Source organism: Vanessa cardui, chromosome 4 (genome assembly GCF_905220365.1).
Source record: "Vanessa cardui chromosome 4, ilVanCard2.1, whole genome shotgun sequence".
NCBI lineage: Eukaryota > Metazoa > Arthropoda > Insecta > Lepidoptera > Nymphalidae > Vanessa > Vanessa cardui.
Genome location: NC_061126.1, coordinates 6,073,192 through 6,090,723, shown reverse-complemented (window position 1 = coordinate 6,090,723; position 17,532 = coordinate 6,073,192). Strand labels below are relative to the sequence as shown.

The 17,532-nt window shown below is 33.5% G+C and overlaps 2 protein-coding genes across 7 annotated transcripts; one reads left to right on the top strand and one right to left on the bottom strand.

Moving 5' to 3' along the window:
- Positions 1-374: 374 nt before the first annotated feature.
- On the top strand, positions 375-2,060 carry LOC124544383 (39S ribosomal protein L28, mitochondrial). Its single transcript, XM_047122909.1, has 5 exons — positions 375-521; positions 662-929; positions 1,101-1,420; positions 1,505-1,686; positions 1,915-2,060. Exons 1-5 carry the CDS (start codon positions 501-503, stop codon positions 1,970-1,972), a joined length of 849 nt encoding a protein of 282 aa, XP_046978865.1. The 5' UTR covers positions 375-500; the 3' UTR covers positions 1,973-2,060.
- A 931-nt stretch (positions 2,061-2,991) lies between these two features.
- LOC124544042 (probable phosphorylase b kinase regulatory subunit alpha) lies at positions 2,992-17,247 on the bottom strand. Of its 6 annotated transcripts, none has more exons than XM_047122432.1 (20): positions 16,842-17,247; positions 15,782-16,767; positions 15,358-15,571; positions 15,150-15,259; positions 14,184-14,331; positions 13,268-13,432; positions 12,063-12,230; positions 11,253-11,379; positions 10,725-10,810; positions 10,159-10,332; positions 8,929-9,185; positions 7,594-7,632; positions 7,314-7,442; positions 6,608-6,746; positions 6,257-6,304; positions 5,439-5,543; positions 5,134-5,249; positions 4,615-4,872; positions 3,959-4,217; positions 2,992-3,318 (listed from the first exon to the last, which is right to left on the bottom strand). In XM_047122432.1, the coding sequence occupies exons 1-19, from the start codon at positions 17,098-17,100 to the stop codon at positions 3,972-3,974; spliced, it is 3,774 nt and encodes a 1,257-aa protein (XP_046978388.1). In that variant the 5' UTR covers positions 17,101-17,247; the 3' UTR covers positions 2,992-3,318; positions 3,959-3,971. The 6 variants fall into 6 exon arrangements, with proteins under 6 accessions (XP_046978388.1, XP_046978387.1, XP_046978389.1 ...); XM_047122431.1 differs by lacking the exon at positions 14,184-14,331 and adding an exon at positions 13,824-13,971; XM_047122433.1 differs by lacking the exon at positions 7,594-7,632.
- Between the last annotated feature and the right edge of the window lie 285 nt (positions 17,248-17,532).

Here is a 17,532-nt window from a genome sequence, read left to right as displayed (position 1 = left end):
CACGTCAGCACAGATTAGAAATAACACAGAGTAAATTATATTGAAATGTTATTAATTTTTTTTGCGGTTTTTTGAGACAAGAAATAATTATAGAAATAAAATTAAGTACGAATTATTTATGAAATATATAACATTTCCAAAATTTATTTATGCAATATGACTTAGTAATGTGTACATATACTGTATAGGTAATCTATTAAATTTTCATGATTATAGGAGGAATAAGAGTATAAATTGCTAAGCATTACTTTACTTATTTGAAATGTCTTGAATAAATAAACAATAATTAGAAATAAGCAGGTTTAAAAGATAAAATCTTTAAAATTAATCGATACGAACCGATTCATTATGATATCAGAAGACAGAAAGTGACTTCACTAGTAACCTTTAATTGTCAATACTTTTATATTTGACAGTATTAAAGTATAAAATAAAATACGCCAAAGATTTTATTCATTTATAAATATTCCCGTTTATGTTGCTATAAGTAAATTAATTAGATGGCTTCATCTCGTATCCAGGTATTTTCAATACAAAATAAAAACATACAATATTATTGCATCATGACAATTTATTGTCACTGTTGAACATAATGTTCACCTTATCGGATGTAAAGTTAAAAAAGACAACATTATTTTTGTTTTTTTATTTTTCATTTTAGGCAACCGCTCGCCAGTTGTCTAAAACGTTCAAGAAAAAGACCAGATTTGAAATTGGCATAGGCACTGACCTTCCACCTGCCTATAAGAAGTTCTGGCGAGAATGGAAAATATTAAAACCTGCTGCAGTTCATTATGTCCCTCAAGAGAGTAAATGGAAACGTGATGAGTTAACGGGAGAGACATTGCCCATACAAAATATCCCCATACCTTTGAAGTACCCTTCTGAAATTCATGAGGGTATTTGGGGTGGGGAGGCTGTAGTTAAAGGTTATTATATTATAAATTAAATCAATTTTAATGATGAATGTGTTGATAACAAAACGCATATATCTTCAATTCATATAAATTTAAATTTATCTATAAAATTATTATGTGTATTTAACATTGTTGTTTGTTTTAATTTTTATTTAATAACACAAACAATTTGTTCTTCTTTAGGTTTCCAAAAACGCGATCCCCGTCGTCGTAGGGTACCACATTATTGGGTGCCCGTTCTCAAGAGAACTGTTGTCAAATCAGAAATATTAAATACAAATTTATCAGTAACTGTAACTGATAGGACAATTAAACTAATTAATGACCATTATGGATTTGATCATTACTTGCTTAAAACACCAGCCTGTGATTTGGTGTCCATGCTAGCCTTAAAGTTGAAGAAACAAATACTTATTGAACTGATGAATGGTTGCCCACGATACGAACATGACCCAGCAAAACAAAAAGAGATTTACAATGAATATAAGACCTATTTGTCATCTGTAAGTGCCAATAAACACCTGGATCCTTTATATATTGTTGTCATTTTATTGACTATTTTAAATAAAAATAATCTAATATTTTAGTACACACCTGAAGAAATTGAATGGTATGGGTTAACTTGGTATGAAGCTCTTAGCAAAGTTGCCAAAATGAAGGAAGCTGCTAACAAACCGGTACCATTAAAGAGTGTTTACAGAAAAAATTTGGTTGAAAAATTGAGAGCCGCTAATAAAGAGAGTGATAATAGTCCAGCTGATGACATATCGTGAGTACTTCTGCTTTGTGATTTATCCTGTACTAGCTTCCAGCCCTCTCAGCGGCAGGTGGTATATTTCTTTATTACACCTCGCTTTATATGTAAATTTAGTGATAATTGAATAGGTAAATTGTGGAAGTGTAACAAACATACAAATAAACTCACATTTACCTTTATAATTTTAGTTAATATTACTCTGAAGCTAAAAATATTGATTTAAAATGTTTGTTATTTCAGGACTACAACATCTTGGCTGTCAAAAATGAATCCATTTGGTAAGAAAGATGAAGCTTAGTGAATTATGTAGAATGTTATATAATATTAAATTGTTGTGTTATAGAAAAGAATGTATCTTTGAAAATAAATAGATAGACTACTGCCCAAATTTTCTTTTATTTTTCTAAATGTGTAATTGATTTTATTAAATTGATGTTAGTAAAATTATGTATACATAGTACACTAAGTATACATGCTTTATATACTATGTATGTGTGTTTTAGCAACAGTGTTGTTTTAGTTAATAATAATAATTAATACCAATGCCAGCTATACAACAATAAGATACAATTATTATTTTGTATAGTGAAATAATCTTATATCAATAGAAAGCAAACAGTTTTTAAATAAATATTAATACATTGCTTATTATTAAATTTTTAGTGAAATATTATGTTCATGATTTATTAATTATTGGATAGCCAGATAGATTATTAATGAAACAAAATAAAACACAAAGATGTATTAAAATTCTCATCTATTTCAAAATGATAGTCATGCACAAATAATAATACTAAAATAAACAATACTAATTATAATAATATATCTATACAAATTATTATTAATTTTAATAAAATTTATTCAAACTTTTCATTTTATTAATAAGAAAATAAAATTTTAAAACATTTAAAACATATTTGATTTAAATATAAAAGCCAATACTGAAAAAAATCATACGCAAAATAAAAATTCCTCACAGTAATTTAAAATGAGGCATCAATTTGGTAGCCAGGTTAGTTTTGATCCTTTTAACATATATGTACTTAATTAGGACAGTTTACTTAGTATAAGATTATTATATATTTTTATAATTACTATGAATCATAAACTGAAATATTGTTTTTTTTATTTAGTAATATTACTTTAATTCTTTACCTTTCTAGTCACAAAAATATATATTTTTTTATCACAATGTATATGAACCTTTATTATAAATAAGTCAAGATAAGAATCTTCAATAAAATATAAGTTTCTCAGCAAATATTGAGTTTGTTGTAGTCGTGGGGGTGACAGTTTTAGACATGGATACTTTTAAACGTCACCAGTCCTCATATAGTAGAGTATATTTTATAGTCCTATTGAGTACAGATTATAAAACACTAATTGTATGTAGTGTGTTATTTTATAATATATTTATTGTATGATGGATAATAAATTGATTAATATTTGTTTCAATAAATATTTGATAATAGACTGCCTCAAAATAACGGTGACCATTTCAATTAAAAGTACATAATATATTTAACTAAAATCTTCTATTATAAATGTGGTCTCCATGAACATGTGACGCGTTAGTTGTGTTGTCCGGTGCACGCCCCATGCAACTTGTAATAGTGAAATTTCGCAGATGTGTTGTTGATTGTTCTGTGAAAATGAAAATAGATTGTTTATAAATAAATATGTAGCTGCATAACAAATAGCTATGACACTTGGCTTGACGTATAATCTTCTACACGTGTAAATGCGTCATCAGAACAATATTTAGTAGTTGTTTACTATGTAAAGTTGCTGAGCTAATAACAATCAGGATGACGGTTTAAAAATTTTGACCTTTGTAATATTTTGATCTGCCTCATTGATTTAAGTGAGTCCGTACGGCTGCATATCCCGATGTCCTGGGTTCAAATCCCGGGTTGTATCAAAAAAAAGTTATCAGGTTTTCTGTCATAGAAGAGTCTGTCAGGTGGCAGTGTTTACGCTCGTGCCTAGATAATCAAGTTATACCGTTGTTTTTACGTCCGAACACTTTTCGTTCGTGTTGGAGTTGCCGTCAATCGTGAGGTTGAAGAAATAGAGCACACCCGTGTTAGTGCACACGCTTGAGTACAAATATAAAGTCCGCTATCACTTTATTTTGGAATAAAAATTTAATATCTATCACTTCCATTTCAATTAGAATAGTGTAGTATATAAAAAATCTACTATTTACGTATTCAATAGGATTTGCCATATTATGCAATACGTACAGTATTCTATATCTTTACAACTGTCGCCCGACCGGTACCTGTCATGGCGCATCATGTGATGGCGCACTCGACGGGCTCGTGCGCGGGCAGGCGCTCGGCCAGCAGCGCGGCCACGGCGCGCGCCAGGTACGTCATGGTGCCGAAGCGGCCGCTGGGCGCGCTGTCGTACAGCAGCTGGCACACGCCCGCCGCGCCGCCGCACACCAGCGCGCCCGCCCCCGCGCCCGCGCCCGCGCCCGTGCCCGCGCCCGCGCCGCCCTTGGCGCAGCACAGCGTCGCGTCGCCGGAGCAGCGCGTCTGCGACCACATCACCGTTAAATTATCTTACAATATTAACGTATTGTACGACACAACTTAGATGTAGCGTCGGCAAATTAAAAAAAAAAACGATTTCTGTCTATTTATTCAACCAATAGAAATAGCTATCGCGCCATTCTTCGCTTTAGATTCTCGCGTCATTTCGACCCGTGAAAGCGAGTGCGTGTAAATCGACGTGTCAAATTGACGAAAATATTAGGTCATATGATATTACAAGTTATTACGTTTGTGTAAAGATCTTATTCGCATTAGAAATAAATATTGATAATTTGGGATAACGAACTTAATACGCATGTGATCAATTTTATGAATTTTAACAATGCTACATCTAAGTTGTGTCGAACTATACCAATCAATCGGAGTTTCCGAGACATACCTGATCCTCTAAAAATATTTGATTAGCTTTGTGCACTAAATGTTCGACAGTTATAGTCGCGCCGAGGTTGTTGACCGCTTTGTACTCGACGACCAGTGTCAGGACCATGAGGGCTTCAACGACAAGCTGCCGGTACTCTGGTTGCGGGATCGAATTCAGCACGGTCTCCACTGCTAGAGCGAATTTTAACTCGCCTGATGTCATCTCCTGGGTCAAGTTTGGCTGCAGAACCTTGCCTTGTATAACTAGACCTTGACACTGAAATAAAAAAGATGGGCTTATTAAAAAGTAAATTTACTATCATTTAAGAAAGTACACATTATGATTATATATATTAATATTATAAATGTGAAAGTAACTCTATCTGTCTTTTTGTCTGTCGCTTCTTCACGACCAAACCGCTGAACCGAATTTGATGAAATTTGGCATGAAGCAAAATTCAACGCCAAGAAAGATGATAAGCTAGTTTTTTTAATACTAGTTATAATATAGAAAGAAGAAACTTCAAAGCAAAGATACCTTTTCCAAAACAGCCCACACGCGCTGATAAAAATCTCTCGGCACGCGATTTAGGGCTCCATCAAGACGTCGGCGTCTCAGCCACTGCCCTTGACGGTCTGGTTCCGTTATTGGGGCTAAACATATGAAATATACCATACCCTATAGTTACTAACATATCATTTTATAACTATCACAAAATAAATTCGGATGTGTTAATGGGCAATTTTTACGGCTAATTTTCATACAATGAGCATAAAGTATATTTTTACTTCACTTATATTGTGTATGTATTAAAATATATTTTTTATATGTTTTGTATTTACCTTCATCAATAGTACCCTGGAGTCCTTGACCTTCCAATAGAATTTGAGATTTCTTTGTGTAACGGTTTGATTTGTTGCTCACAATCGAAAAATTGCCTCGGCCAACTGTGAACATATATTTGATTTATATAATTAAAATTATGTTATTTCCCTTATTTTTGCTTCTCTAAATTAATTGCTTCCTCGTCACTTGCAACTCCTTTACTGTGAAAAATTAAATCCTAAGGAATAAAGAAACAATTATAATATTTAATAAAATTAATGGTATGTTCAAAAAATCTTGCAAATGATGTTAAAAATAAAATGAATTGGATATAATAAGTGTAAATTATTTAATTGGATCGTGCATAATGTGACAATTTAGACCTCAAATAATTAATTTAAAGTAATATTGCGAATGATTAATCAAACATAAACCCGCCAATTCAGTGCAAGTGAAGCTAACGTATAAAAGATTCGATTACATAACTCATTTTATCTTTTTAAAATGTAAAAACTATTTTAGGCTTTAGTGTTATACATCACATAAAACTATATTTAAAATTATAAACTCTTATTATTGGTCTAACTTTACTACATATTTTTTATTGCCAGTAGAAAAAATATGCTTTAAAATTAAATTTTTACATAATCAAAAAGTTGCCTGTGTGCTTTAAGCCTAACATATCTTTTTATAAACAGTGGTTAGTGACATTATAAGGGAAATTATATTTTTACGAAAGTAATTGTTATTATAAAATTGCAACACCATTAAGATCAAGGGGCGTACGCGGGGTCCACAAAACATAAGCATTGTCCACACTAAACGAATAACTCGCCTTTACTTTTTGCGAACTTATCCTTAATGTCAATAAGCGAGTTGTTGGCTGTAAAAAATTGGCATATTGAATTATATATAAACATAATTACATACAAAAACCTACAGATTATATATCTATAAAAGTTATTGCTCTATGGCCATAATTTTAGTAGGTATAAATATAATCCAACATTTTTTTTTATTTACTGTATTAAATTTGCAAAGGCGTAACAACGTAATGCCAAAACTATATAATCCCGGGAATGAATGCAAAATTACTATATCATATAAACTGAATAATATGGTGTAGACTAATTTTTTTTTCATCAATATACGATTAATATTATAATATATAAAAATGAATATTTACCGCTGTTTATTGCAAATTCTTTGCCGCTGAGTATGTGGTGTAGGAGATTCTTCATTTCGAAAGGCGACAAATTAAGTAAGTGTTCTGATGCTTCCTCACCGTCGCAGGAAAGCGTGCGTGAGAGCTCCGTTGCCATTACCTGTTGCAAAATAATACCCTTCAAAAACAGCCTGTAAATTTCCCACCGCTGGGCTAAGGTCTCCTCTCCCTTTGAGTGGGAGGTTTGGAACATATTCCACCACGCTCTTCCTATGCAGCTTGGTGGAATACACATGTGACAGATTCTCTATGAAATTAGATACACGCATTCCACACGATGTTTTTCTTAATCGAAATTCGAGAAGTTCACACAAATTAAGCACATGAATATTCAGTGGTGCTTGTCTGGGTTTGAACCCGTAATCATAGGTTTAGATGCACATGTTCTAACCACTGGGCCATCTCGACTCTATGGTACTTTATCTTTGTTATGTAGTTTTAATCTTTACAGTAATAGCTTTTAGTTTTGCCATTCGATATTATTTCATTGCTCTGTACTGTCTGACTTAAAAAAAAAAACATACAAAATTACACCTTCCATTTCTTTCTAACTTCAAAATGAGGAGGGGTATCATTCACCCATTTCAGAGTTTAGTTATTCAGGGCGTTGCCCTTAACCTTACCTTAGGTAAGGACTATAGATTATTAAGTGGTAAGTTAAGCTTACCTGTATTATGAGTCCAACTCTCAGACGCAACATCTCCAGAAACAACTGTGGTTCAGTTCGTATAAACATAGCGAGGTACACCAATAGTTCCTGGGTTAACATGGCTGTACTTTCATCATCACCATATGCCTAAAACATAATAATATAATATATAATATAAAGTGAACCGAGCTAGAATGACCCAGATATGATTTCATTATGATATTTCAATACATGCAGTGAATATGATTAAAAACATTTATATAGTAAATGATAATGTGTGAATCTATTGAATAATTACCTTTTTATCATCATTTCCATGTTTTTCACGACGTAATGACTGCATGCAATAAAATGTTATATGTGATTATTATTTTTATTATAAATGATTTAACTTTAATTAGAATAGGTAGGTTGACTGACAATCACTGTGTATAGCCATTGGTACGTTATCAACACGTAAACAAATTTAGGTTCAAAGATGTTATGTCCCTTGTTCCTCGCAGTAGTTACACTGGCTCACTCATATTTCAAACTGGAATACAACAATACTAAGTAATGAAGTTGGGCGATAGAATATATGATGGGATGGTACCTACCCAGGCAGGCCTGCATGAAGCTTGACAGTTTAGATAAACATCAATACATTTAATACATTGGAGTGTGTGTTTGTAATATAAATAAAAGTTTTTTAATAAATGCATATGTATGTTTAAACGGTACGTATACCAAAAAACAATTTTTGTCAGTCTGTTCGTCTGTTTGTTATAGCTAATATCTGGAATAGATTGACCGATTTTAACGGGACTTTCACTGGCAGATAGCTGATGTAATATATGTATATTTTCTTATATAAGTTGGCGGACGAGCATATGGGCTACCAGATGGTAAGTGGTAACCATCACCTATAGACATTGACTCTGTAAGAAATATTAACCATTATTATTATCTTACATTGTCAATGCGCCACCAACCTTGGAAACAAAGACGTTATGTCCCTTGTGCCATTGTAACTAGTCATGGAGTAACAAGGCTACTTTTATTTTAGAATTATGTATAAAATACAAAGGCTTACGAAGTCGCGGAGCACATCTAGTGTAATATAAACTTATTAAGTTTATGCATCACTATGAAATGTACAACATTAACAAATGAAATGTATGTATTTAGACACACACAAACACATTAATATATATTAATAATAAATAAGACTTGTTTTGGGAGAGCCCAAAATCGATCCTTCCCACCTTCGTATTCAGATATCAGATCAACTCGGTGGTACCATGTCACTGTTTTGTCATCGGTCTTTGATTGTAAAGTTCCAATTTAATAAATACATAGATAGGCGAAGCTAATATAATCGTAATACACTAAAATTATGAATACATTTTTTTTTACGTTGAGATATTTGTCATTCACACTGAAACTGTTGAAATTATTTTATGTACATTTAGTATCTTGATAAATAATCCAAGACCGTTGACAAAAACAAGTTTAGTTTGTCAGTAAATCAATGATATCTTTTGTATATTAATATATTATTTTTTTCATATATTTTTTTATTTTGCTTTTCATTTTAATGAATTATTGTGCAATCAAGTGTAAGTGTGTATTATTTATATGATCGGTTACAAACCACATGTATGAGCTGCCTCAGTTCATTCTCGGGTAGGGGTGCGATGATGGTATGCTCGCTGTTGGGCGGCATGCCGACGGTGATCTGCTTCTGGCGCACGAGAAGGTCAGTGACGGCCTTTGCGAGGTCTTCGACGCGCTTGCCCAGCATGCCGGCCGTGTGACGCACGAGACCCCACAGCTTCTGGCTGCAAGCCTTCTCGTAGAGCACTTTCAGTAAATCCTTGACGGTCACGTTCTTACCGTTTTCTTGCATGCCTGAAAATTTTATTAAATAATTTATTAACTGAGTACTAGATGCTCTCTCCTCTCTCTGTTCTTTTGTAGGAGAAGGTTTTGGAACATATTTCACCAGGCAGTGCCAATACGGGTTTGTGGGATTCACATGTTGCAGAATTTCTATGAAATTAGACGTATGCAGGTTTCCTCACGATGTTTTCGTTCACCACCGAGCATGAGATGAATTATAAACACAAATTAAGCATATGATAGTTCAATGGTGCTTGCCTGGGTTTGAACCCGCAACCATCGGTTAAGATGCACGCGTCCTAACCGCTGGGCTATCTCGGCTCGGCTCATCTGTTTATGGAAACCGCCATAAAATTTGAACACATACTAACATATGAAGTTACATAAATGCTTCAATAAGTATTATAATATATAGTACGATAAAAATTAGATGTAGCATCGGAAAATGCAATGGAATTAAAATAAAACCGATTTACACAACTAATACAAATAGCTCCCTATCGCGCCATTCGACGCTATTCGTCGCTATAGATTCACGCGTCAGAGAAAGAAAGTACATGTAAATCGACGCGTCAAATTGGCGAATATATTCGGTCATATAATATTACATTACAAGTTATTACGTTTGTGTAAAGATCATATTCGCATCAGAAATAAATTTTGATAATTTGGGATAGCGTACTCAATTCGGATGTGATCGGTTTTACGAATTTTGCCGATGCGACATCTAAGTTGTGTCGTACTATACATATGTATTTATAAATACGTTAACTTATCAATGCCTATTTTAATAGCTTATAATATGAATTAGCCTACCGCTAATCTTTGTAATTAGTTTAAAATTGACATTATTTTTAAAGAAAAATCATCATCAGCCCGTTTTTGTCCACAACTGGACATAGGCCTCTCCAATTGCACGCCACTGTGGTCCACTACGATCTACGAGTAACCGGAGAAAGAAAAATAATGAAAAAAAATATACCAGTATTGAATTCGAGCCCGTGCGTGTCAACCAAGTACTGCAGGATATCTCCCTGCTCGTCGAGACTCTCCGTCTCTCGCAGCATCGCTATCAGCTCGTCCGTTTCTTGTTCAGCGTATATATTCTGAGATTCTGACATCGTTCGATTTCGTAGCAGCATGTTTTTCACTGTCGCTGAAATGTATTTATGTAACTTTTTAATCGAATATATATACATGCTGAAAATTGTTATTTCTCGTGTCGTAAGTAAATTTCTTAATCTAAAAATTATCTCAATGGCAGGAAAATAGATCAATAAACATATTTAATCTAGTATTGGGGTAATTTAAAATAATCTTAGGCTTCAGGAGTAAAGCCTTATTGAGTGATGGTGAAATTGATATCTTTGGAAATAAGATTAAAGCGGATTAAAGAAATTAAATAAAACATAAATATATATAATATAATCTAATATTTTGCTAATCACATAAGCTTTATTTTATAATTGAGGTTTCTTTACAGCTTATGCCATTGAAACAAAAACAATACCCTATAAATAAATAAAAATAAATCATATAAGAACTAACCTTCTTCTTTCGGCGGTGGTGGGGTCGCTTCTTTGCTTATTTCGATTGTGGGTGTCGTTATTCCCAAACTTGTAGTCGACGTACCCCTGAATTATAATTAAGTATCAAATCAATAAAACTTGAACTTGTCAACCCTCATATAATAGAAGTTAAAGCTACCACCTTTGCATACAATATGAGAACAAATAAACTACAACTTAAAAAATATTTTATTGTAGTAAGTAAAGTAATAGCCTGTAAATTTCCCACTGCTGAGATAAGGCCTCCTCTTACATTAAAGAGAGAATTTGGAATGCACATGTGGCCGAATTTCGATGAAATTAGACACATGCAGGTTTCTTCGCGATGTTTTCCTTCACCGCCGAGCACGAGATGAATTATAAACACAAATTAAGCACATATATATAGTGGTGCTTGCCTGGGTTTGGACCCGAAATCATCGGTTTAGATGCACGCGTTCTAACCACTGGGCCATCTCTGCTTTGTTGTAAGTGTTTATAGAAAAATAAGACATAAAATTTTACTAACTTGGTAAAGGCGCGTTTCTTTGCATCTTCCGGTGACGGACTACGTCCCGGCTCGACCTCTAGCCAAGACGGTTTCCTTTCGAGCAAGTGGGATCCGACGTATTCTCCTTCCATTCCTAGAGTGTCGGCTTTAAAAAAAAAACATAAGCACAGATTTAACAAGGAGACAAATTAATTTGTTTGGATAAATTCAAATAGAAAGAAAAATTTTCACTATATTTAGTCCTGACTTCGCTCAGCTATATTGCAGATTCTGTGATATATGACTTTGTCTTTGACCCACTGGTCGTGATGGTAGCTTGATAGTATAAAACCCTATTGAAATTAACGAGGCAGAGTCGGATTTAAAGGTGTGGAGGCCCCGGGGCCACAAAGCAGTGAGGGCCCTAGACAAACAGAAGCGTGAACACCCTAATAATTATATTATTATGAATTAATTAGTTTTTTTTTATTTCAATCAGTAGCTATGAATTGTTTCGTATTTGTATCGGTAACTTTTAAAATATTAAATAGTAACATTATTATAATTTGACTATATCTCAGTATTTGTTAACTTGCTGAAAACTGTGGCCCCCTCTTATGTGGAGGCCCCAGGGCAGTTGCCCCGGTTGCCCTCCCCTAAATACGGCCCTGTAACGAGGTCAACCAATTAGACAGCTTTGTGAGATTCGTATAGATAATCAAAACGAAATCGCTAAACAAGGGGCAGTTACAAGTCTTAGATTCGTCAGGGCGGAGGCACTCACGATAAAAACGAAATCGTTCAATAAGGGGCAATTACAAGTCTTAGATTCGTCAGGGCGTCACTCACAGTCGACGTTGATGGAGCGCGTCTTCTTGATGGCGCCGCGCACGGACATGCGGCGGCGCAGCGCGCGCGCGTGGCGCACGGCGGGCGCGCGCGCCAGCACGCTGAGGCGGCTGCTGAACGAGCGAAGCAGGTGCTCCTCAAGGTAGCTCTGCACTTGCGGGTTCAGCTCTGAAACCGCCCGGCCTCACTCACGCGATAATCCGACAAATCTCCGCGCGATTCGTTAATATACTCGTGTGTACTATACTCGTATATTTTATACTCGTATTTCTTGGTGGTAGGGCTCTGTGAAAGCCCGTCTGGGTAGGTACCACCCACTCATCAGTTATTCTACCGCCAAACAACAGTACTCAGTATTGTTGTGTTCCGGTCTGATGGGTGAGTGAGCCAGTGTAACTACAGGCACAAGGGACATAACATCTTAGTTCCCAAGGTTGGTGGCACATTGACGATGTAAGGAATAGTTAATTATTCTTACAGCGTTAATGTCTATGGGCGATGGTGACCACTTACCATCAGGTGGCCCATATGCTCGTCCGCCAACCTATACCATTAAAAATATATATATATATATATATATATATTAAAGATATTATTTCCAATTTTATTCCCCGGATAACTTACGAGTGTAATAAATGTTGTCCCAATTATGGGTATTATTAATTATGTAATGAAAAATGGTATAATACGACACAAATTAAATGTAGCATCAAAAAAATGCAATGAAATGAAAATAAAAAAAACCGATTACTGCCGATTTACACAACCAATAGAAATAGCTTCCTATTAGCGCCATTAGACGCTATTCGTCGCTATAGATTCTAGCGTCATTTCACCACAATAAAACAGGTGCATGTAAATCGCCGTGTCAAATTGACGCATATATATTAGGTCATTTGATATTATAAGTTATTACATTTGTGTAAAGATCATATTCACATGAGAAATAAATACATATTGATAATTTGGTATAGCGTACTCAATTCGGATGTGATCGGTTTTACGAATTTTGCCGATGCTACATCTAAGTTGTACAATAATCATTTTTATGGTTCCAGAAAACGTATCACAAAAGACATTTGCATTGCATTGAAAAGGTTTCGAAAATATCACTATAATGAGCTGGTAAACCACGTTAGCCAAATCTAAGGTTCAAAAACTAAAGCACCTCTTTATTAATTATAAATGAGATAAATACAACTTACTGTCTGGATACCCTTCCTCTTGACTTCCTAAGAAGCTTAAATTAGTTATAGCAGATGTGCTCAAGAAATCGCCGAGGTTTCCAAGAGTCACTCTGGTGCCATTAATGTAACCGGATTTCAATTTTTTCATTGTCGTTATCATCGCCATGGGAATTTTACCTTGATCTAAAAAAATAACATATTAGAAAGTACCCACATGATAATTTAGAAAGCCAAGCAAACATATAACACATAAAAAGCTGTTATCGCTTAAGTCAACACACATACAAAAAATGTTTATGTAAAATAAACTACATGAAATCATTTGAAACATGCATTTAAAAATATATATTCAGATGTAGTGATTTATTCTGTAACAAACCTCTAAAAACATAAGAGAAAATATTATAGTCCCCAAAATATAATTATATATTGTACACATATTTGTTTATGCAATATGAATGATAAAATATTTCAATAAACAATATAAAGTCGGAATGTCTAATTGAATAAATGAGAAACCTAATACTTACATATTTTACACATAAATATATTCAAAGAGTGATGCAATGTTTACCTAACAGGTACTGTGTAGCAAGTAAAGTGATGGTTGGTCTTCCAAGCATTTGTTTCCAGCTCATACCAAGAAATGCGACGTTTGCTGTAAACGTACTCGCAAGCAACGCTGGGTCTCGCGTCATGTAGTACTCTTCGTAGTCAAAATTCTATAAAGCCATGCGGGAAAATTCTTATATATGATATTTTCAATGTTAATATATATACATAACTCTACCACAAACATATTATGTCGAATGAAAAATGTTAATATATTAGATGGACAGCAAAACTATGAGAGATTTTGTTATTACGAAATATATAAGTAGTATACACTAGGAGTAGCAAGCAAGAAATTAAGGAGCATAAGACACAAAAATACCTAAATTCATGTCATTCAAAGTCAAAACCACAAGCGGTCTCCCGAGAAGATTTTGCCATGAAGACTTCAAGAAAGCAATTTCAGCTTTTAGCATGTCAACCATCAGTTCATAGTCAGAAGCTATGAAGAATCGTTGCATGTCAGAAAACTATTAAATCAGACAAAGTGTAAATTAAATTATTTAAAGCAAAAAATAGAAGACATAGTATTGTTAAAATTGATTTGACTTATATACAAACTAAAAGTATTATATGGCCACTTAAAGACTTTAAATTGAAAGATTATTAAATAAAAATTAAGCACAACTTTTATAATTTTCCATTTTTTGCTAGTTAAATCTATTTCAATTGAAATTGTATAGATTGAATTCGTCCTTTACTTGTTAGTGTCTTTTGCTTTTATAACATAAGCAACAAATAAAAGATAGAATAAAGAAGAAATGAAATAGTTTGATAAAGAAACATTATTGAAATAAAACTAGCTAGTTTTATTTCAATGTGTAATCGCGAAAATTAAGGACAACATTAAAAGAAACATTATGTTTTTTATTATGATTTGCAGTTTAATTTATCACATAGCAATTGGTAAATTTAATAACAGCATCCATTCCCAACTGATACTAGCCAAGTATGTAGACACATAATACAGTGGACAAATAAGTACATTCTCATTTGCCTCATACTCCAATGGGGCATCAAATCTAACACAACTAAAAAGAGTTCTGGTGCAAGAACAGCAACTTTGAAAGCTCTGCTACCAATTTACAAAGGGTATTGCTGTTAATTTGTTTGTAAACATTTTAGAGACCTAGCCCGGGGCTTTAACCCAGTGCCTTACAATCTGCAGCTAATATACTAAAGAAGCAGTTAATTCAAATCATAATAAATACTAAATAAATACTCTGTGTTGAATATATTATAATTTAAATTTAGAATAATGTAAATTAGTTTTTTGTTTTATACTTACTTGAGGTGTAAAAGCAAATATACGTTCATTTAATGAATACAATTTGCTTGTGCTAAGAATGCCCACATCTCTTGACTTTCTTCCAGATAATCCTAGTTTTTTATTACGACCTTTAAATAAAAGAATAATAAAAGTCATTTTTGATAAAAACATTTGTTTAAGTAATGTTTATGAAATAAAGTTTATATTTTAAGTTAAAAAGTTTTACCTAAATATGTATATAAATGGCTAAGAACTCTGGCTGGTTGTACTTCAATGGGAGCCACCTCACTAATTGTTTGAACATGCAAGTCATACTCAAGCAGTTTATCCCTTATTTCATTATCTTCAGCCAATATCACTATTTGAACCACAACATCTGGTTTTTTTTCTGAACAGAGTCTTCTGTTTAGAGGGTCTAATTCTCCAACTGCTAAAAATCCCTGAAATTTGGTAATTAATTTATTTAATCATTATTTAAAAATAACACAGCTCTTTTATTAAATATTAAAAAAAACATAAATATTTTTAAATCCATAGTTTTAGAGCTTTGCCAGTACAGGGATATAAAGATATTATATAAAACAAGACTGTAAAAATTTAAGTTAGCTATTATATAACACATAATTTTAAACATAAATAAGCATGTTTACCTCTTGCAACAATTTTCCTAGTATATATAATGATTGAGCCCATATAAATGGACATCTTCCTAGTGGTATTCTTTCTTGACTACCAGGTTCTATTTGCTCCAAGTGTGCCTTATCTCCTGGTACAGAATACAATTCTGGCACCAATTTTATGCCATCATCTTTTCTTATCATTATTTTCTCTAGCTTTTGCATGTATTCCGTAAGATTTACCTTATCCCCTTGAAAGCAATAATCTAATATAAGGTAACAAAAGAATAATGGCCATTCACATTCTATATTTTCAAACATTCGTAATTCCCATGGTTCATAATAAAGTCTGCTGGGATCCTCCCTCGGTGTTTTGTGACCATCTCTTAAAAATCTTTTGCAACCATATTTTCCTTGAAGCTTTGATACAATTGTGTCTCTAGTTTTAGCTATTAATTGTGGATCATCAACAGCAAATGCTGGATAGCTTATGATTGATAGTAAGCCTGAGTCCAACTCTTTGCTGTTAGATTCTCTTGGCAACATTGACTGCAAGACAGCTTGACATTTCTGAGCCTCATCTGCCAAGACATGTATGACACTTGAAGGCCCTCCACGAGCACCAAAAAGGTCCAGCTCATTCATAGCTTCCAGAGCTGCTTTGGCCATACCAATTGAGCTAGCATTGAGTTCAGGTAACCCATGATTTGTTTTATCTCCTCTTTCCCAAATTCCATAATCAGGAGTGCAGTAGGCGGATTCAATATAAAAAACTAAGTTCTGGATGAATGCAACTTCATCTAGAGAAAATACTATTTGCAAACCAGATGCAGTCATTTGAGCTAAAATGAGGAGGTACAATGAAATTGCATCAATCTGCAAATGTCCCCATTCATTGTCCTTAACAACGGTTCCTCCAGTTATAGAGGAATACTTTGCATGAAGAGAATCATGAGGGTGCTGAGTACTTTTAAATTTCTCTACCTTGTCTTTTTGCTGCATCATAGCCATAAGAAGACCTACCAAAAAAAAAAAATGTTTGATTACATTATTGAATTACGAACACATCTAATTTAAAGTAAAATATACTAGCCTCTCATTAACTTTACGCAGCTTTGTTCTAGCTCATATGTTTTAGCACGATCTTCATCCTGGTCGGCAATCTTTTTGAATGCCATGGACAGTCCCCAAACTGCCAATATGCAATAAAGGTTGTCTCTGATCCACGCATGGTCATTATGAGGGCTGGCTGGAAACAAACCCGTAACCGGTTGCTGATGGTCTAAAATTAACTTATGTACAACTCTTTGATAATAATCTAAACGGACACCCGAATTACTTCGAGTTCTCATTTTGGATAGTACAATGGCGCACTTTCTATTTCTGATCTAAATAAACACGGATAAACATTTTTGAATACATTTATATTTTTATTAATTATTTCTTTCGATATGTCATTTGAAAGTCGTGATTGTCATTGTCATAATGTCATTACAAATTACATTTACATCTTAGTACAACACTTACAAATATTTGTTTTAGAAAACAGTATTTACTATTTATTATTTAAGTACTATCAAAAGAAAATTTCATAGTTCAGAATTCTCCTTTTCATTCCTGCCGTTAATTCCCATATCCGAATAAAGTTCAGGTATCATTATAATTTATTGATGGATTATTATTTATAATTAATATGATTATGGTATATCAATATGTAAAAAACATAGATACACTTTGTAAGCTATTTCTAACTATTAACAATAGCATTCTTATTATAAAAGACC

Coding starts and splice junctions, on each gene's coding strand:
- LOC124544383 (XM_047122909.1), top strand. CDS start 501: ATGGCTTCATCTCGTATCCAG. Junction 1,421..1,504: donor ATAAGACCTATTTGTCATCT/GTAAGTGCCAAT, acceptor CTAATATTTTAG/TACACACCTGAAGAAATTGA. Junction 1,687..1,914: donor AGTCCAGCTGATGACATATC/GTGAGTACTTCT, acceptor TTGTTATTTCAG/GACTACAACATCTTGGCTGT.
- LOC124544042 (XM_047122432.1), bottom strand. CDS start 17,100: ATGAGAACTCGAAGTAATTCGGGTGTCCGTTTAGATTATTATCAAAGA. Junction 6,305..6,607: donor AGAATTTGCAATAAACAGCG/GTAAATATTCAT, acceptor AATTTTTTACAG/CCAACAACTCGCTTATTGAC. Junction 4,873..5,133: donor TGTGGGCTGTTTTGGAAAAG/GTATCTTTGCTT, acceptor TTTTTATTTCAG/TGTCAAGGTCTAGTTATACA.